The sequence below is a fragment of the Schistocerca americana genome, chromosome 11, assembly GCF_021461395.2.
Source record: "Schistocerca americana isolate TAMUIC-IGC-003095 chromosome 11, iqSchAmer2.1, whole genome shotgun sequence".
Lineage (NCBI taxonomy): Eukaryota > Metazoa > Arthropoda > Insecta > Orthoptera > Acrididae > Schistocerca > Schistocerca americana.
This window is the reverse complement of record NC_060129.1, coordinates 142449865-142472513: the sequence shown is the minus strand read 5'-3', so window position 1 is coordinate 142472513 and position 22649 is coordinate 142449865. Positions and strand designations below refer to the sequence as shown.

General features: G+C 43.8%; 1 protein-coding gene across 1 annotated transcript in view; it reads right to left on the bottom strand.

Moving 5' to 3' along the window:
• LOC124553397 (high affinity cGMP-specific 3',5'-cyclic phosphodiesterase 9A) overlaps positions 1-22649 on the bottom strand; it is a 223355-nt gene that overhangs the window by 57235 nt on the left and 143471 nt on the right. Inside the window, exons 9-10 of the mRNA XM_047127263.1 lie at positions 18084-18173; positions 6482-6643 (exon numbers count right to left, since the gene is read on the bottom strand). Of these exons, the coding sequence (XP_046983219.1) occupies positions 6482-6643; positions 18084-18173 (252 nt within the window). The remainder of the gene's footprint in view (positions 1-6481; positions 6644-18083; positions 18174-22649) is intronic.

Genomic DNA, 22649 nt, shown 5'->3' with positions numbered 1-22649 from the left:
ATTAGTAAAAATGAAAAAAAATCTCTAAAAAGCCTAATTGTACTGCAGACTTTCATTTCTGGTCCCTATAGCATATCTGTTTATTGGTTATCGGTTTCATATAACAGCTGTGCTATGGGGTCCACAAACGAATGTCTGCATTACGTTTAGCGTTTTAGGGATGTTTCACTTTTTACTAATGGCAAATCTGGCCTATGTGACAATATATACTTTTCTGACAAGGATCGTGTTCCATACCATCCTGATGTCCTTTGACATGTAAGCAAGTCTTTGTGGTTGAAAATGGCCTAAGGCCGAAATCTGGATTGTATAAGAATAAAATAAAAATTATTACAGTCAAATGGCGGCAGCATCATTCAAAAAATTTACCTAAACTGTGGCTCCAGCCAAAATAAAAATTATTAATCTGATAGTTCTGAATCTTTCAGCTCCTGCCTCCAGTGGAATTAGGTTTATTAATGGTGCATTGTAGCACCTTAATGTTGAAATCAAAACTCTTCTTGTTAGCAATGAGATAACAGGTTTTTTGAGGGATAGATTTGATGAATTAATTCTGCTAAGCCTGAATATCAGAGCACTGCTCAAAATCCTTTTCGACAGTTACTTAGAAAGGCATTCTGAGGCGACTGAAGTCGACGTACGAGCTCCTAATACCTCGGCGCAAGTAATTTGATTCATCCAAATGTCACCATGTAATTAATAACAATTAATTGAAACATACACATCCATTATATGTATTACCAAATGGCTAACCCAGTTCATGGTTCACGGGTTATGGCGCGAAATTTTGGTGGCACGTTGCCTATCTTACGGCTTCCAAGGGCACCTGAAATATGATCCTCAATATTTGAGATAATTATTGACCGAATTCAAAATACGCTGGCATAATCTACTCAGCCGTAAGTTAAAGAAGTAACACAGTAAGACAAGTACTGTAGGTAGAAAATGTGTCTATGTTCTGAGCCAGAGTAGCTCAGCGCGAAAATGACCCGCGCCATATTCTTCATCCATCATTTCACAATAAGAGTGCTTAGTGATTTCCAACAAATTTTGCATATAATTTACTAATCTTTTCCTCGCAGACCATCACCACACGCTTACGAAAGGAAACCACTTTATCACATACTACATCATCACTGAGCATGCAGTAAAACTCCAGCATCACGAATGACATTTTAAATCATTACTTCTTCACTACTAACTCTATTTGGAACACATTTTACAGGCAGTATCCACATATATCACTGAATGTACCTGCAAACTTGTGTCAATATACGGCACACAGTTGACGAGGTATCTCGACCTAAACACAGAGATGCGAGAAAAACTAGCTTTTGATTAAAATGGATTGCAGTTTACATAGAACGTACTCATACAGTGTTTTATAATGAGAGTGCTTAGCGATATTCAACAAACTTTAAACATAATTTCAAACCTTTTCTAAACTTTTTCTCGCTTACATGCTCAACGTATGGTATCTAACACAATAACTCATTTGTAAAGTAATCGGATGCTTGATCCTGCTACTGTACAGTAGAGCTGTTCAGGTGATTAGTTACAGTAGTCTGATTAAACTTACTAGACAGTTGACAGATCACACGTTGAAGCTGGTTTTCTCCAATCAGAGCAATCAGCGTCGTGCCCGAACTGTTCACTGTTGCCAAACTGCCACAACAGTTGGTCAGTTCACTTCCAGTTCCTCGTCCAGCAGTAATGAAATGCACACGTTTCATACACAGCCCTAACTGAACACTACTGGATAATTCCGTACAAGATGCAATTCAGCGTTATATAAAGGTGATCATAATCACAGAGATTATCTTACATTAGATAAGCTTCACACGGCATTGTGTGAAGCCGATTTTTTTATGCCAGTCATACCACTTGAGAATGGCCAAGGAGTGCTTGGCCGAAAGCTCGTGTAGTTTTAAGCAATTGACGCGGTTGGAAACCCGAGAACATTTTATTCAATGTTATCGTTGGGTTGTTTTGGGGGAGGAACCAGACAGCGAGGGCATCGGTCTCATCAGATTGGGGAAGGATGGGGGAGGAAGTCGGCCGTGCCCTTTCAAAGGAACCATCCCGGCATTTGCCTGGAGCGATTTAGGGAAATCACGGAAAACTTAAATCAGGATGGCCGGACGCGCGATTGAACCGTCGTCCTCCCGAATGCGAGTCCAGTGTGTAACCACTACGCCACCTCGCTCGGTGTTCAATAAAATTTACTGTATTCGAACTGAGAATATGTCCAAAGATTCGCAGCAAACCGAAGTTACCGATACTGGTCTGTAATTTTGCGGGTCCGTTGTTTTGCCCTTCTTACATACTGGAGTCACCTGCGCCTTTCCCCCAAACAATCGTGGAAACTATTTCAAACTGAATAGTTCTTCAAACTAAATCCTGCCTGATTTTTATTGGAAGAAGCCGCGACGGGAAAATTGCTAGTTTATTGTGAACCATATTTTAGGGAACAATGAAGGAAAAGTAATATGTACAGAACACAATAAGCCAAATGGTATATTCAGATCAGTTTAAAAACAGTTAGCAAATTCCTATGACCTAGGTATTTTAGTACATTAAAATGGTAAAACTGAGTAAATTGGAATATATTTTGTAATAAATATTTACTTATCATAATTCCTTTGCCTATCAAAAAAACGATAATATTAGTGAATTAGTGAACTCTCTCCATAGAAATATGCCTCTTGATGCATGCACTGACTAAATTTATTATTATACCAACACCACACTGTGCGTGATTGTCACGCGACCTTCGATTGTTAGGCGTCAGCTTCCTGCTTTCAAACTTCCAACAGCAAAACCAATCAGATTCGTATCTACTGCACTCCTTCAACACTCACAATCGTACGAACACAACACCTTAAAACTTGGAATAATGTCGTTTAGTTAATAATAGAAATGGATTTGGTTTACTGGGACGTTAGTAAATGCTGCAAGCCATTAATTCTTACTGCACAACAGCTTTTAGTTCAAAAATGGCTCTGAGCACTATGGGACTTAACTTCTGAGGTCATCAGTCCCCTAGAACTTAGAACTACTTAAACCTACCTAACCTAAGGACATCACACACGTTCATGCCCGAGGCAGGAGTTGAACCTGCGACCGTAGCGGTCGCGCAGTTCCACACTGTAGCACCTAGAACCGCTCAGCCACTTCGGCCGGCCAGCTTTTAGTATGCGGGCCGTGCGGTTAAAGGCGCTGCAGTCTGGAACCGCAAGACCGCTACGGTCGCAGGTTCGAATCCTGCCTCGGGCATGGATGTTTGTGATGTCCTTAGGTTAGTTAGGTTTAACTAGTTCTAAGTTCTAGGGGACTAATGACCTCAGCAGTTGAGTCCCATAGTGCTCAGAGCCATTTTTTTTAGTATGCGCAATTAGTGAAGCTTGCATATATTTACTCAACTGTATCATTACTTGTCAACTAAGGCGCAAAACATTGAAAGCGCTTTAAAAAAATAAACTTGCGGGGGTGGGGGGGGGGGGGGGGGGGACACCCACGTCCCCTTGTCCCCTCCCAGCAGTGATGCCCATGGCTGAACATTAAAGAACAAGAAGAATCTTAATAATACATCGAGTCCCGTCTCAGGGACAGGATCCTTACACCAAAACAGTAAAAAGGAAGTCCAGTAAACATGGGTTCTAAGATTTATACCGTAAGAGCTTCGAGCACTTACTCATCTTCCATACTATGAAATACTGTACATATCTGCTACTGCAAGGACTTCGCTCTTCATATTTTGAGAGAAAGTAGTACAGTCAAAACAAGGAAAAAATGACTAGTCAATAAGGGCTTTAAAATGCATATTTTACGAGCTACGATCACTTGTTCAGCAGAAGAAATGTGTTTTACACTAGCGAAGATAAACAAGTGCCCATCGCTGCGAGGCTCTGCATCCATACAATACAACAGCTTGACTCAGTGTTGCAATTTAGCGCAAAGGTTAGCATAACAACCTGCCATGTTCAAGACTGCAGGTTCAAATGTCGTGAAATATTTTTTTTTCTAAATCCAATCATAAATGTTTGATTAAAATTTTTATTCTGTTAATTGGTTTAAATAAAATTTCTTTTATTTCTAATTCTTTGCCATGTCATTTTCATCATCGTATTAACTTTCTTCCTGTAGAATCTGCCTGTGTCGTCTATAATCTGCAAACCTGGCTCCAACCAGGACACGTCATCGGTTGGTAATGCGGCAGCTCATGTAGCCAGTGTGAGCATAGTTTCAAGTAGACAGTTATAGCGAGAAATTACGATTTGCGTTTAGCGCTGAAACTGAACTTTTTCTGTCTTGAATTTGCTTGTAGAAGTTATCTTTAATAGCCGCGAACAGGGCTATCCTGCTTTTAATTCTGCCACAGACCAGCACTTTTTCAGAGTCATTACACGTCACAAGGCCGTGGTTGGTTTAGGACACGATTTTAAATTCAGGGCCACCAAACGTGTCTCCTGCAGCAGTTCAGTCACTGGTCACTTAAAATGAGCTGTGGGCAGAACATCTCGCGTTTCCAACATACCTCGCAGCTGTCACGTCCGACATTGCTCCGCGTTACACGTCAACGCCATTTTTGAAGTGACCTCCGTGTTGGAGTGTCGCCTATAACCGAGCGGTAGCCGGCAGCTGATGTGGCAACACTGTAGTCGCAAGTGACGGACGTCAACTGTTAAGTAATTTTAAACGGACTTTAGTTTACAGTGTGGTGGCAACACTGAGTACACCAGGTGGAAGAGGAGGACAAGGAAGAGGGAGGAGGAGGAGATTAGTGATTAACGTCCTGCCGACATCTTGACATTTTCATCATGCAAGATTTTTTAGAAAACAGAACACAGCATGTTGTTCTCAATGGGGAGACGTCTACAGACGTTAAACTAAGCTCTGGCGTGCCACAGGGGAGTGTTATGGGATCATTGCTTTTCACAATATATATAAATGACCTAGTAGATAGTGTCGGAAGTTCCATGCAGCTTTTCGCGGATGATGCTGTAGTATACAGAGAAGTTGCAGCATTAGAAAACTGCAGCGAAATGCAGGAGGATCTGCAGCGGATAGGCACTTGGCGCAGGTAGTGGCAACTGACCCTTAACATAGACAAATGTAATGTATTGCTAATGCTTAGAAAAAAGGATCCTTTATTGTATGATTATATGATAGCGGAACAAACACTGGTAGCAGTTACTTCTGTGAAATATCTGGGAGTATGCGTACGGAACGATTTGAAGTGGAATGACCATATAAAATTAACTGTTGATAAGGTGGGTGACGGGTTGAGATTCATTGGGAGAGCCCTTAGAAAATGTAGTCCATCAACAAAGGAGGTGGCTCACAAAACACTCATTCGACCTATACTTATTGCTCATCAGTGTGGGATCCGTACCAGGTCGGGTTACAGAGACAGATAGAGAAAACCAAAGAAGAGCAGCGCGTTTCGTCACAGGGTTATTTGGTAAGCGTGATAGCGTTACGGAGATGTTTAGCAAACTCAAGTTTCAGACTCTGCAAGAGAGGCGCTGTGCATCGCGGTGTAGCTTGCTGTCCAGGTTTCGAGAGGGTGCGTTTCTGGATGAGGTATCGAATATATTGCTTCCCCCTACTTATACCACCCGAGGAGATCACGAATGTAAAATTAGAGAGATTCGAGCGCGCACGGAGGCTTTCCGGCAGTCGTTCTTCCCGCGAACCATACGTGACTGGAACAGGAAAGGGAGGTAATGACAGTAGCACGTAAAGTGCCCTCCGCCGCACACCGTTGGGTGGCTTGCGGAGTATAAATGTAGATGTAGATGTAGACACTGAGGTCGTTACAGATGGAGTACAAGCTCAGATTTGGGAAGGATGGAGAATTAAAGCAGCCGCGCCCTTTCAAGTGAACCATGTCCGCTTTTGGCTTAACCCGTTTAGGGAAAGCCGGCCGTGGTGGCCGAGCGGTTCTAGGGGCTGCAGTCTGGAGCCTCGCGACCGCTACGGTCGGAGGTTCGAATCCTGCCTCGGGCATGGATGTGTGTGATGTCCTTAGGTTAGTTAGGTTTAAGTAGTTCTAAGTTGTAGGGGACTGATGACCTCAGAAGTTAAGTCCCATAGTGCTCAGAGCCATTTGAACCATTTGAACGATTTGGGGAAACCACGTAAAACGTAAGTCAGGGCGACTGGACGCAGGTGTGAACCTCCATCCTCCTGAATGTGAGTGCAGTGTGCTCAACACTAGGCCACTTCGCTCGATCACATGGAAGTAGAGTAATAAAGCCTTTTTCTGTGCTGAATCATAAAAAATAATACTATGGAAGTATTTTGTTTGTTTTTCAGTCTTTAAAATCACCTCAAACGAAGTGACGACCTGCAAAGTGGGACAAATCCCGGAGCGCAGGAGAAGTGTACATGAATCCATGAGGTATGTTGAGAACCTATTGGACATTGGACTTTTTTGAGCTAAACTACATAGTAGTTGGTGATGTGTGGTACTCACGTTGAGGGCAGGGAAGAGATCGCCCAGGGCCTCGAACAGCGGCAGCAACACGAAGCCGATGAAGCTGCACTGCGAGGATGGCTTGGTGATCTTGTCTCGGTCCATGAAGGGCGTCACTGGCAGGCCCTCCAGCTTCTCTGCATCACTCTGCTTGAAGAACTCCTGGGGGAGGAGGGAGCAGGTTAGTGTTTAACGTCCTGTCATATCCTCTTTCGAAGGAACCATCCCTGTATTTGCTTTAAGCAATTTTGGGCAACAACAGAGAACCTAAATCTGCATGGCCGGAGGTGGGGTTTGAACCACCGTCCTCCTAAGTATGGGTCCAGTGTGCTAATGACAACGCTATCCCACTTGATAAGAACTTGTGTGAGCAGGTGCTCAACGTCCATCGCCATCTTGTTCTTCCAATGGTGCCAGCGGGCAACACCATCTGCACATGGGTGTCAGTCAAGAAATTAAGAGTTCTACAACACTGTTGACTTGGAGACTTTTCAGTGGTTGTTTCAACTATTTTATTGGTATCGGTTTTCGTGCCTCCCCCACCCTCTCTTCACACAAAGGATGGCCCATTTCCTTGCACTGTATCTGCTGAGTGTGGGTGACTGTAATGCACGTGTGTATAAGGGGTGAATTTGCTAAATGGGAAAAAATTGCTGGAAGTGATTCCTGAGAGAGTAAGGAGACAAAATGCCATTTGGACATATGGCCAAATATGCACTCCAGGGGAGGTATGGTCAACTGAAGATGACTGACTGGTTTGCTGTGGCCCTCTACTGTGCCAACCTCTTCATCTCAGTGTAGCACTTGCAACCTATGTCCTTAACTATTGGATGGATGTATATCAATCTCCGTTTTCTGCTGAAGTTTTTACCCTCTATAGCTCCCTCTAGTAACATAGATGTTACTCCCGGATCTCTTAACAGACATCCTACCATCCTTCCACTTTTTATTGCCACTGCTTTCCATATATTCCTCATTCCTTGCCTTACAGTCCACCTAATTTTCAACATTCCACATCTCAAATCCTCTCTTGTGTCGGTTTTCCCACATCCCATGTTTCACTACACTCAGTCTCATTTGCTCTTTCCATTCAACACATTGTGTAATTCTTATTCACTTCCATTCAGGAGGGGTGCGAATCTTATCATTGATGTCATTTCACACTAAATTTCAGTTCGACTCTGTTTTTTCTTCTATATCATCATCAGACAAGCCCACTCTCACAAGAGGCTTCAATGTACTCTTTTCACCTATCCGCTTTCTCCTCTGCATTTAACAGTGTTCCCATTACTCTCTCCATGTTACCGTCACTGCTTTTAATTTCATGGAAGGTCGAGTGCCTTTTCTACATGCCGAGTCAGTCCTTCTGACAATCACTTCTCATTCGATTCCTTGACGTTTTTCATGCAGCCAATTCTCCTTAACTTCCCTGCACTACCCATTTGTTTTACTCATAAGTGACTTGTATTTTGGTATCCTGAATTTCCCTGGCCGTTTATGTACTTCCTTCCTTCGTCAATCAACTGAAGTATTTCTTCTGTTACCCATGGTTTCCTCACAGAGATAGATCTCTGACAGTATATGTTTCAGTGATTGAAAGGACAAATGGAGGAGGGATTAGTGTTTAACATTCTGTCGACAACGAGGTCATTACGGATGCAGCCCAAGATCAGGTTAGGTAATGACGGAGAAGGAAATCGTCTGTGCCTTTTCAAGGAAACGATCTCGGAATATACCTTAAAAGATTAAGGGAAATCACGGAAAACCTAAACCAGGATGGCTGAACGCGGGTTTGAACTGTTGTCCTCCTGAAAATATACATGAGAACACGACAGGCATGCGATAATATTCTGTTTGTACCAATGTTTTAGCTCCACACTCCAGAGGTCAGTGAGATGGAACACCATCATGTGGGAGTCACATTACCATTTGTCCGACTAAAGACACGTCTTTCAGCAGGGAAGGAAGGGTTACTCACAGGAAGCAAAGATACGGCTCGCCCGTGGTGTGATGCGGACGGGTGACTGTTACATCGAGGCTGTCGCCAACAATCTCTGTTCAGGTACTGAGACTGAATAGGGGCTGATGGTTCGCTGTGCAATGGAACTGGCCAGTGCACCTTCTTCCATCACATGTTGTAGATAACAATACAAACAGTGTCAACAAAGATTTTGCAACTTTGGGATGATGTAGAAATTTATTGAGATAACTCATAGAAATGGTAGATGCGTCATTTTGTAGCAAACAACCTCAAGTTTAACATAAAAGTGCCAAGTGTAATTTTAGTTCGATGTGACTACCATTTGTGATGCGGCACTGATCCCATCGGTAATCAATTTCTTTCCACACTCGTAGCAGCAGTTTGGGTGTAACGGCAGCGTAGATTAGATTTTTCAGCTCGGCTAAATTGTTTGGCATGGGAGGAACATACACATGGTCTCTAATGAAACCCCAGAGAAAGAAATTAAGTGGTGTCAAGCCTTGAGGGGGAGGTGGCCATGCGATTGGCCCTTCACGGCCAATCGGTTAACCAGGCAATAGATTATCGAGGAAACCTCTAACTTCAATGAGGAAATGAGCTTGGATGTTCTTTAGCGTATTCGGTGCGAAATTTACTCTGAAAAGTTGTTGTAGAGTTCGTTTCATGATACAAAAACATACACGCTCCGCGCAAGTGAAAGTAGCCATCTTAACTGTGCACCACACTGGCGCTCGTGGTGGCGGAATGGGATACTAACGCACTATGCGAATTAAACGTGAGATTGTTTGCTATAAAATGACACATCTACTGATCCTGTAAGTTATCTCAATAAATTTATATGTCATTCCAAATTTGTAATGTCCCCTGTGACACACTGCACAAGTTGTAACTTTGCATTAAGTGTAATTATGGGAACACAACTAAAGTAGTCTTATATTTTTATAAACAGAAGACATGAATTTAACACAAAAATTATAACATAATTCTTTTTGTTTTTTCGACGTATTTCAAAATTTCAATGGCAACTCACTGACATGTAACATTATTATGACTGTATTTATGCTTCCATAATTGTTCTGAAAAATAGCTAATTAGACATTTTTATATGAACACTTAGTCGTATGTAAGTTCCTCTGGATGTAAAAAATCAATATCTAATTACGTCATGTTTGAATTGCCATGCAAGTTGTTGTATCGTTGGTCACTTGTTTGTGGAGTGCGGAGTTGTGTTGTTGATTTTTGGGACTTGGTGTTTGATGGAAGAAAAGTCATTTGTAATGTTTATGAAAAATTGATGTGAAAACAAAGTTGTCTGCAATATCTGTGCTACATAGATAAAAAAGGAGTTGCATCAGCACGGTTCTATAAGCTCCTGACCCTTTCCATGACAACAGAATAGAGATATCTAAAAACAACATTTCAGCTCTCCTTCTTGCTTATGAAAACAAAAACGACAAGTTGTACAATACTGATCTGGACTTCCTGAATTTGTATTCCAGATTGCAGCATACGCCAATCCCTCTTACACCCTGTAACATGTCCTCTTGCACTGATGCATGCCCATATTTGTCGTGGCATATTGTCCGAGACACTGCCGGTCCACATTGTCCCACGCCTCAATGGCGATTCGGCATATTGTTTGGTTGCCTGCTGCGTCATTTGGTCCAAAAACAGTCCTTTTAGCCGGCCTAGGTGGCCGAGCGGTTCTAGGCGCTTCAGTCCGGAACCGCGCGACTGCTATGGTCGCAGGTTCGAATCCTGCCTCGGGCATGGATGTGTGTGATGTCCTTAGGTTAGTTAGGTTTAAGTAGTTCTAAGTCTAGGGGACTGATGATCTCAGATGTTAGGTCCCTTAGTGCTCGAAGCCATTTGAACCAGTTCTTTTACATGTATCTCAGGTATGTATGATAGGATTCCTGTCTGGAGAACATTACGGCCATTCTAATCTATCGATTTCGTTATCGCCTTCGCAAGACGTCGGGGCGAGAAATGTCGTCCATTAAGACGAATCCCTCTCCGAAATGCTGCCGATAAGGTTGCACTATACACCGGAGGACGTCATCCTTGTCTCGCACAGCCATTCGATTGCCTTCAATTACTGCCAGTGGCGTACGTTGGCTCCACATAATGCCACCCCTAAATAACAGGGAACAACCACCTCGCTGCACTCGGTGGATAGTGTGTCTAAGAATTACAGGCTGACTACACTGCTTCCAAAAACGTATCTAACGATTGTCTGGTTCTAGGCGTATGCAAGTGCTATCTATAAACAGAACTTGACTCCAATCCTGATGATTCCATTCGGCATGTTTCTGGGCCCATCTGTACCGCGCTGCACAGTCTTTCGGTTTCAAACTCGGACTTCTCCATGGACGTTGGGAGTGAAGTTGCACACCATGGAGCCGGCCGCGGTGGTCTCGCGGTTCTAAGCGCGCAGTCCGGAACCGTGCGACTGCTACGGTCGCAGGTTCGAATCCTGCCTCGGGCATGGATGTGTGTGACGTCCTTAGGTTTAAGTAGTTCTAAGTTCTAGGGGACTAATGACCACAGCAGTTGAGTCCCATAGTGCTCAGAGCCATTTTTTTTTTTTGCACACCATGGAGCCTATGTCGTACAGTTTTAATCGAAACACGACGGCCTGTGGTTGCACATGAATCATCATTCAACACGGCACCGTTCCTCTCAGGGTTCCTCCAAGCTGAAGGCGGTAACCACTGGTCACCCACTGCAGTAGTAGCCCTTGGGTTGCCTGAGCGAGGAGTGTCATTGACAGTTCCTGTTTCTCTGTATCTCCTCCATGTCCGAACATTATTTTGGTTCACTCTGAGACACCTCGACACTTCCCTTGTTGAGAGCCCTTCCTGTCACAAAGTAACAATGCGGACACGATCGAACCACGGTACTGACCGTCTAGGTATGGTTGAACTACAGACGAACCGTGTACCTCCTTCCTGGTGCAATGACTGGAACTGATCGGCTGTCGGACCCCCTCCGTCTAACAGACGCTGCTTTTGTTTACATCTCTGGGCGGGTTTCGTGACATCTGTGAACAGTCAAAGGGACTGTGTCTGTGATACAATATCCACAGTCAACGTCTGTCTTCAGGAGTTGCAAAACCTTTTTTAATGTGTGTATTACAAAATAAAAAATCCTCTTGCAAGACGAAGAACCATCCCACTACACAGAGGGCCAACAACGAAGTACTGCAATTTAAATATAAACCGTTAATTTTGTGTTTCTACCTGCACTTGCTCATTGTTATTTGCGTCTATTGTGCAAACATATGGAAAGTCAAATTTTGTAAAGTTTGTGAAGTTTTATTGCTATGAATATTGTAATGAACAGAGACAACATGGCCTGGGATTAGCCGAGCAGTCTAAAGCACTGCAGTCATGGACTGTGCGGCTGGTCCCGGCGGAGGTTCGAGTCCTCCCTCGGGCATGGGTGTGTGTGTTTGTCCTTAGGATAGTTTAGGTTAAGTAGTGTGTAAGCTTAGGGACTGATAACCTTAGCAGTTAAGTCCCGTAAGATTTCACACACATTTGAACATTTTTGAGGAGTCAACATGGAGGCAGCTTAGAACTGCCACAACACAGGGGTGATTCTTCATAACCCGAAGATGGGTATCACGAAGGCTGACGATAACACTCCTCATGAAGGTACCCTCATCTGCAAGTAGGGTGGGCTGTATGGCAAAACCGTTGCCACAGTGACAATTCTGTAGTAGCGACGCCATCATGCATTGTAAGTGTTACAGGTAAAGGTAGTTGTCATGCACAGTTATCCATGCAGTAATCTGGTGTACTTCATGCCGATAGGCAATCTGCCTGGTGTTTGTACTGTGGGGAGTGCCAAAGATATTGAAACTCCACCTCCTAGTAGCTATACCTACGTTGGATCCTACACTGCTGGAAATGGAAAAAAGAACACATTGACACCGGTGTGTCAGACCCACCATACTTGCTCTGGACACTGCGAGAGGGCTGTACAAGCAATGATCACACGCACGGCACAGCGGACACACCAGGAACCGCGGTGTTGGCCGTCGAATGGCGCTAGCTGCGCAGCATTTGTGCACCGCCGCCGTCAGTGTCAGCCAGTTTGCCGTGGCATACGGAGCTCCATCGCAGTCTTTAACACTGATAGCATGCCGCGACAGCGTGGACGTGAACCGTATGTGCAGTTGACGGATTTTGAGCGAGGGCGTATAGTGGGCATGCGGGAGGCCGGGTGGACGTACCGCCGAATTGCTCAACACGTGGGGCGTGAGGTCTCCACAGTACACCGATGTTGTCACCAGTGGTCGGCGGAAGGTGCACGTGCCCGTCGACCTGGGACTGGACCGCAGCGACGCACGGATGCACGCCAAGACCGAAGGATCCTACGCAGTGCCGTAGGGGACCGCACCGCCACTTCCCAGCAAATTAGGGACACTGTTGCTCCTGGGGTATCGGCGAGGACCATTCGCAACCGTCTCCATGAAGCTGGGCTACGGTCCCGCACACCGTTAGGCCGTCTTCCGCTCACGCCCCAACATCGTGCAGCCCGCCTCCAGTGGTGTCGCGACAGGCGTGAATGGAGGGACGAATGGAGACGTGTCGTCTTCAGCGATGAGAGTCGCTTCTGCCTTGGTGCCAATGATGGTCGTATGCGTGTTTGGCGCCGTGCAGGTGAGCGCCACAATCAGGACTGCATACGACCGAGGCACACAGGGCCAACACCCGGCATCATGGTGTGGGGAGCGATCTCCTACACTGGCCGTACACCACTGGTGATCGTCGAGGGGACACTGAATAGTGCACGGTACATCCAAACCGTCATCGAACCCATCGTTCTACCATTCCTAGACCGGCAAGGGAACTTGCTGTTCCAACAGGACAATGCACGTCCTCATGTATCCCGTGCCACCCAACGTGCTCTAGAAGGTGTAAGTCAACTACTCTGGCCAGCAAGATCTCCGGATCTGTCCCCCATTGAGCATGTTTGGGACTGGATGAAGCGTCGTCTCACGCGGTCTGCACGTCCAGCACGAACGCTGGTCCATCTGAGGCGCCAGGTGGAAGTGGCATGGCAAGCCGTTCCACAGGACTACATCAAGCATCTCTACGATCGTCTCCATGGGAGAATAGCAGCCTGCATTGCTGCGAGAGGTGGATATACACTGTACTAGTGCCGACATTGTGCATGCTCTGTTGCCTGTGTCTATGTGCCTGTGGTTCTGTCAGTGTGATCATGTGATGTATCTGACCCCAGGAATGTGTCAATAAAGTTTCCCCTTCCTGGGACAATGAATTCACGGTGTTCTTATTTCAATTTCCAGGAGTGTATATCCAGTCAAGTGTCCAGATGCCCTTCTCCCTTTCTTGCCTCCTTATCATCCATTTCCTGCAATTTGTCACCCTGTATAGTGTTATTTTGATGTTTCCTGACATAGGCACTTTGGAGATAAGCGATCTGTCAATGTTAAAGGCCATGTTTTCTTGTGACATATCCTTTATTAGTCAAGATTACAAAAATTATTCATAATTATTGATAACTAGTTTCAGTTACAACAGCTAGCCATCTTCATGTCAAATAAGACAACCATCTGATGAATAGCCTTGTAGGAGAAACATCATTACTGACAAATTTCATATTAGTGCTTAACAGCATTCATAGTTCAATCTTTTTGTACTCAATGCTGGCAAGCACTAGTGTGTATGGTATCAGTGACAACGCGTCTCTACCAGCCTGTTGATTACACACAGTAATGTTTGTCGTAATTGTTTTCCCGGAATGTAAGATATGACAGGTGATTCAGAAGCACATCAATGGATTGCATAGCAGTATTCATAACAACAACGTTACATAGTTAATATTGTATAGTTGGAAGGCATTTGTAAAAGTAGTACATCATTTTAAATATGGCTCGTAGATCATAGCCTGGTGTGAGGGCCAGATCTGAAGACGGCTAGCTGTTTTAGCAGAAACTAGTTATCAACGATTATAAATAATTTTTGCAATCTTCACTAACAAAGAATTATTTATAAGGATCCATAACTGTCTACTATAAAACTAGCTGCCAGATTAAAAGTGTCCGCCAGATTGTGTCTTGATCATAGGGCCTTTGCCTTTTGCGGCTAGATGATCCACGAACTGATAAATCCTGACAAGAATCACAGCCCAGCCTCATACCATGTTCCTGATCAGCGGGCTCAGTCAGAAGAACATCTGCCCTCGAAAGGGCTACTTTCTACACTATTGGCCATTAAAATTGCTACACCACGAAGATGACGTGCTACAGATGCGAAATGTAACCAACAGGAAGAATATGCTGTGATATGCAAATGATTAACTTTTCACAGCATCACACAAGGTTGGCGCCGTTGGCGACACCTACAACGTGCTGACATGAGGGAAGTTTCCAACCGATTTCTCATACACAAACAGCAGTTGACCGCCGTTGCCTGGTGAAACGTTGTTGTGATGCCTCGTGTAAGGAGTAGAAATGCGTACAATCACTACTTTGATAAAGGTCGGATTGTAGCCTATCGCGATTGCAGTTTATCGTATCGCGACATTGCTACTCGCATTGGTCGAGATGCAATGACTGTTAGGAGAATATGGAATCGGTGTTTTCAGGAGGGTAATACGGAACACTGTGCTGGATCCCAGCGGCCTCGTATTACTAGCAGTCGAGATGACACGCATCTGATCCGCATGGCTGTAATGGATCGTGCAGCCACGTCTCGATCCCTGAGTCAACAGATGGGGCCGTATGCAAGATAACAACCATCTGCACGAACAGTTCGACGACGTTTGCAGCAGCATGGACTATCAGCTCGGAGACCATGGCTGCGGATACCCTTAACACTGCATCACAGACAGGAGCGCCTCCGATGGAGCACTCGACAACGAACCTCGGTGCACGAATGTCAAAACTTCATTTTTATCCGATGAATCCAGGTTCTGTTTACAGCATGATGATGGTCGCATCCGTGTTTGGTGACATCGCGGTGAACGCACATTGGAAGCGTGTATTCGTCATCGCCATACTGGTGTATCACTCGGTGTGATGGTATGGGGTGCCATCGGTTACACGTCTCGGTCACCTCTTGTTCGCATTGACGGCACTTTGAGCAGTGGACGTTACATTTCAGATTTGTTACGACCCTTGGCTCTACCCTTCATTCGATCTCTGCAAAACCAGACATTTCAGCAGGATAATGCACGATCGCATGTTGCAGGTCCTGTACGGTCCTTTCTGGATACAGAATATGTTCGACTGCTGCCCTGGCCAGCACATTCTCCAGATCTCTCACCAATTGAAAACGTCTGGTCAATGGTGGCCGAGCAACTGGCTCGTCACAATACGCCAGTCACTACTCTTGATGAACTGTGGTATCGTGTTGAAGCTGCATGGGCAGCTGTACCATTACACGCCATCCAAGTTCTGTTTGACTCAATGCCCAGGCGTAACAAGGCCGTTATTACGGCCAGAGGCCGTTTCGTGGGTAGTTACTTCTCAGGATCTATGCACCCAAATTGAGTGAAAATGTAATCACATGTCAGTTCTAGTATAATGTACTTGTCCAATGAATGCCCGTTTATCATCTGGTGTAGCGATTTTAATGGCCAGTAGTGTAGGATGGAGACCACTCTGGCACATAGTTTTAATTTGGCAGTAAGTTTCATAGTAGTTTCACCCTAGTAACTCCTATATCTTACAGTAATTATTGACTACAATTAAACAGTCAGCTGCAAACCTGGAAATGGCCAGCCAGCTACGAAACTAGTCACAAAGAAAGACATAAAAACAAGAATGTACTGCTGTCGAACTGCTACTTTCAGAAATATACTTCATGAGCATCACACCCAGGCTGAAAATTATTGAGTGCATGCCACGTCGAGTTGGTGCACTACTCCGGTCAAAAGGAGATCAGACACGATATTAGGAGCCGTCCCATGACTTTTCTCACCTCATTGTACGAGGGCAGTTCAATAAGTAATGCAACACATTTTTTTTCTGAAACAGGGGTTGTTTTATTCAGCATTGAAATACACCAGGTTATTCCCCAATCTTTTAGCTACACAACACTATTTTTCAACGTAATCTCCATTCAATGCTAAGGCCTTACGCCACCTTGAAATGAGGGCCTGTATGCCTGCACGGTACCATTCCACTGGTCGATGTCGGAGCCAACGTCGTACTGCATCAATAACTTCTTCATCATCTGCGTAGTGCCTCCCACGGATTGCGTCCTTCATTGGGCCAAACATATGGAAATCTGACGGTGCGAGATCGGGGCTGTAGGGTGCATGAGGAAGAACAGTCCACTGAAGTTTTGTGAGCTCCTCTCGGGTGCGAAGACTTGTGTGAGGTCTTGCGTTGTCATGAAGAAGGAGAAGTTCGTTCAGATTTTTGTGCCTACGAACACGCTGAAGTCGTTTCTTCAATTTCTGAAGAGTAGCACAATACACTTTACAGTTGATCGTTTGACCATGGGGAAGGACATCGAACAGAATAACCCCTTCAGCGTCCCAGAAGACTGTAACCATGACTTTACCGGCTGAGGGTATGGCTTTAAACTTTTTCTTGGTAGGGGAGTGGGTGTGGCGCCACTCCATTGATTGCCGTTTTGTTTCAGGTTCGAAGTGATGAACCCATGTTTCATCGCCTGTAACAATCTTTGACAAGAAATTGTCACCCTCAGCCACATGACGAGCAAGAAATTCCGCACAGATGGTTCTCCTTTGCTCTTTATGGTGTTCGGTTAGACAATGAGGGACCCAGCGGGAACAAACCTTTGAATATCCCAACGGGTGAACAATTGTGACAGCACTACCAACAGAGATGTCAAGTTGAGCACTGAGTTGTTTGATGGTGATCCGTCGATCATCTCGAACGAGTGTGTTCGCACGCTCCGCCATTGCAGGAGTCACAGCTGTGCACGGCCGGCCCGCACGCGGGAGATCAGACAGTCTTGCTTGACCTTGCGGCGATGATGACACACGCTTTGCCCAACGACTCACCGTGCTTTTGTCCACTGCCAGATCACCGTAGACATTCTGCAAGCGCCTATGAATGTCTCAGATGCCCTGGTTTTCCGCCAAAAGAAACTCGATCACTGCCCGTTGTTTGCAACGCACATCCGTTACAGACGCCATTTTAACAGCTCCGTACAGCGTTGCCACCTGTCGGAAGTCAATGAAACTATACGAGACGAAGCGGGAAGTTTGAAAATATTCCACAAGAAATTTCCGGTTTTTTCAACCAAAATTGGCCGAGAAAAAAAATATGTTGCATTACTTATTGAACTGCCCTCGTAATTCTAAGAAATGTCATCAACTCCAGGTGCATTATTTGGACTTGCTGCTCACTATTAAGTATTAATGGTATAATAATACATCTGTTCAAATTACTTACAGACATACAGTATGTACACTTGTGAATCCCTAGTATCAATAATGTTCTGAAACAGAGTACAGCTGGAGCCCACCTCTCTCCAACCTTGAGCAACTGGGAAGTTTCTATATCAACGAACACCACCACTTCTTCTACGCACAGGTAAAGCTATGTCAAATGGGTGGAACAGGGTACCCAACACTGGCACTGCACAGAGTTCTACATCGCATCCGTACCTGGAGCAGTCGATCCAGCCACGGCTCGGCGACCTCCATGGGCCGTGCCTCGTTGGATATGTCCGCCACCTTGATCAGCACCATGCACAGCTGCAACACCGCATCACACGCACAGTTCACTCCCAGCAAAGTGACGAGTGTACAGAAAACACAATTTCAAACATTATATTCAAACTCTATGCCAGTGTCCTGCAAACACTGTACTCTAGGTGTCATAGGCACTATGGTACACAACAATGAGGAGTACAGTGAGTAGTGTATGTCTCTCAAGAAGTAGTCAACACATTTCAACCCATTACACAACAGTTGATGTAGCTGTTCTAACTGAGCACAGAAAAGATAATCAAGCACATTTTAGTTTTTTTAACAATGCACTATGTTCAAGTCTGTTCAACAAAGAAATTAGCTGTGAGTTAAAAGACGTTAATTAATAATGTAATGACCAAGATTATTGTTTGTAAATCTGAGTTCATGATGAAATTAGTTTTAAAAAGACACAGCATAATTTTTGAACTGGTTATAAAAATTTGGTAATTGATTCATTCAACATTGTCCGTTTCATATTTAGTGAAGGAAAATTGTATCAAATATTCTAACATGTTTTTTTAAGCTGTGGACAGAAAGCTTTGTGCTGTGGGGTTCATCAACACGATCAAACACTATGAAAATCAAGTTTTCTGAGGGATAGGCAGAATTTTTATAGCAACTGCTTTGGTAAAATATGTAAAGGAACAATTTTGGGGAAAGTATCTTTTATTTAGACACTTTAGATTTAACTGCAAAACTTTGGTATACTTTGGAAAATCAGTTTTAGCAATTCATCAATTTGGGAAAGAAAATTTAACAGCTGTATGAATATTTGCACCTGCTGAAATAAAGAAAGAGACATTATGAAAGTCAACAACAACTACTCCAATTACAAAAAAATAACACTATTAAATCTCTGTTTAGCATATCTGTTATACATGGTTATACCCCAGGTCACGTAAGAAACAGATTGACCGTCCTTACGGCGGAACAGGCAACCGTAAAAATAGTTTTCCCGTCGGTCAACAGATGTCGCAGGCGACGCTACAATGCTAACTGACCTGTCCATGTCAGGGAATTGGCAACGCTGTATCTTCGGTGACGTGAATGACGCTGATTTGCGTTCGGCTAGAGCGCTGCGCGCGAATTGCATTTGTCACACAGCTGACTGTAGATCATGATCGGCTATGGTTTTTCCCGAGTTTTCAATCGAAGAATGTAGATTAGCTCCTGTAATTCTACAAACCAAGTTTATTTCTAATGTAGGGATACTTGTCACAATCATATGCGAAATGAAATAAATGGAAAGTAACACAAATATTTCTCGTGAGTTACTGTTTAAATGCAGACTGTAGCGCAGTCGCATAGGTTTTACACTCGCCTTCCATGCCGTCTATTTCCTCTTGGTTATACAGCTCTTCTGATACGGATTATGGTGGTAAAAAAGATCTCCACGTGCAGGTTAACACTAGAAAATTTTCAAAATCATCTCAACGTCTTTGAAATCCGTTAATTCACTGACAAATATTGCACTGAGCAGTGGATTTCACGTCATGACATTACCGACATAATTATTTTCCTACGCCACTTTGTTTGCTTTGTCAAAACCAGCGGGCAAAATAATCTTATCTCAATATATAAGATTTACATCGAGGCTGTAACTAGAAGTCTGCATGGACAGGAAAAATGCCGCCGTCCGTATGTGCACCGCATCCACAAGATCATTATCCACATCTGCCAAGTTGCTTATCCGCATTCAGAGATATTAACGTTTTGTAAAGCAGTTTAACCCACCACTTCTCTGAAAAGACTTGTGCCTCGCCTGAATTTTTGTCTGCTGATGTCCGCACTCTGTTGTGAAGCGAATTAAGGCTTGACATGTTTCAGTGACAGTCATTTCAAATTTAAATTCCTTTACTTTGCATGTAACTTATCGTAAATGATATAAGAGTAGCACAAAACGATGAATTTTGGATTGTTGTTGAAAGGGGGCTGCAAACGCGGTAATATACAAATGAAAGCGTGTTTTTCGAGCATATTTTGTAGGTGTCAACTTTGAAGAGCCACAGACAGCAAACCATAATTATGTTAAAAATTTACTTTGTACAGTTTAAAGATAACCCGCAAATATTCGCAACAGATGTACGCTTTTATCTGCAACACAGTTATTACTGGAGATATCTGCACTCGCGCAGACCTGTTACTATAAGTAGTGTTGTTTTCGAGTGAAAGCTGTGTGAGGATTATTAGTGCACAGATAAAAAAAACTAAAATAGGCAGCGTCTACAGTTTGCATGCTATGCTCGTTCTCTTCTATTCTCTTCCCTTCATTCCAGTATAAACGCCTGTTCACACGTATAAACGAATGGCAGTGAACATTGGCGAATTATCTATGAATATTCATTTGCAGCAGTGTAAACGAGGTTTTACACTCGTTCACTTCGTTTGCTCTAGTATATACCAGGATTTAGAAGGACCGATGACCTAGCAGTTAGATGATGGATGGCTATTATTCATTTATTTCACTGCGATTTCAGCTCTAGAGCCATTTTAACATAATTATGGTTTGCCGTCTGTGGCTCTTCAAAGTTGACACCTCCAAAGGAAAGGTCTTGTACAGGAAGGGCTGCCACGTTATATCAGAATATAAGATCGACAAAATTTAGATAGGATCGAATGCTTAGGGCTCTTTATTAATTTTACTCGTAACTAATTTACTGATTTACCTGAATTTATCTTTGACGGGAAATCTGAACATTTTTAGTTCAGGATTTGTTCGTCTACTCCTTCCACAGTTGATATACTTGCAGGCCGTCGGCATGACGACTCGACCCACTACCACCGGTATGTCAGAAACAGCTGTACTTCACAGACGCCAAATAGTGGAAAAGCTGCAAGCGTTCGGCCGATGTTGCCACATATTTCACAGAACGGAGTGCCATCTAGTGGTTGATTCCACAAGTAAGGGTGCGACGCTGTTGCCGCCTGGTGGCCGTTCCCTGACAAGGGTTGCCTGCTAGACCAAACGATCAGGTAATCTGTTTCTTACGCGATCTGGGGTTATACTCTCTACTTAATACAAAATCCCATTATATGTGCTACAAATCACAAACAAAGAAAAGTAATGGATTCAGAAAAATTTTAGTTTCTATCCAAATTATTCTCATTTTCAATTCTACTGATTCAAATAAAATATCCAATAGGATGAGACAGAGAATTTATCCCCTCAATAAGTATTTAGGCAGTGCGAGTGGAGAATTAATGAGTGAGCAGCCTTCACTCTTGACCACAATTTACTGGAAATCTCTTAAGGCAGAGAACTATCCTCTACGGTTGGAGACGGAAGGTTAGGTAACACCTAACTTAAAGGGGGCCCAAAAACTACCGTCATAAATCACTCAACTGACTCAGTTCAGTGACCTCCCTAGAACAGAGCAACCATCTACAACATACAAGCCAAAGTCACACATTGTTCAAAGTGCTACTCAAGCTCCTGGCACACACTATCTGCGGAGCCACTGATAGCATTGATCTGAGAGAGTATCTGTTACTGTATGCACATAAAATTGTTTAATCACTCTATTTCATTAAATTTGATACATTTATTTATTAATTAAGTTTGCATGAAGTGTACTATATGGAAATGCTTAGCATTTGAGTGCAGCCACGCAAATGCTTCCTATTCCATACATGATGGGAGATTGAACACTGGGTCTCTCAACTGTAGAAATCGTATTAGAATCTTGGTTGTTTGTGAGGAGATTGTCTTATGGTTCATATGAGAAAGAATTGCGTCTGGCAGCACGTTTCATCATTTTACGGCGATAGCAATGCCGCCCATAATGTTGGGATCCCACAACTGTCACACGAATATGGAATCGACGGCAGAGAAGGGACATACTCAATGCCACGCAGGATATCCATGGACACACGGATATCCCAAGGAAATCTGTTGTCAAATCGCTCTACAGATAACTCAAGTAAAGCCAAGTAATCCAAATCAGTTGTCATACACTGTACATAGCACCCTCTGCTACTCCTTTATCAATCGTTTGCCTAGCATACATGTGGGTATGACCAACGTTGTGATGGGGATCACTATTATCATCATGATCTACCAGGTCTTTGGTATCAACTTTGAACATAGCTCGCCATTTGGTATGCACCAAAATGATGTGGGCACTCATCTCGAAGTCAAACCATAGCATCATCAGGCAGAACTTCCCTAGGAAACTAGTAGTCAAATCCCTCTGCAGATGACCCCATAAAATAAGATCCAAGTTATCCAGAGCAGTTGTTATATGCTGTAAATAGTGTCCTCTGTCGCTCACTTTGCAACTGACTTTCAAAGTGGACATGGGTATACAGGGTGTTCCACTGATAGTGACCGGGCCAAACATCTCACGAAATAAGCGTCAAACGAAAGAACAACAAAGAACGAAATTTGTCTATCTTGAAGGGGGAAACCAGATGGCGCTATGGGTGGCCCGCTAGATGGCGCTGCCATAGGTCAAACGGATATGAATTCCTTTTTAAAAA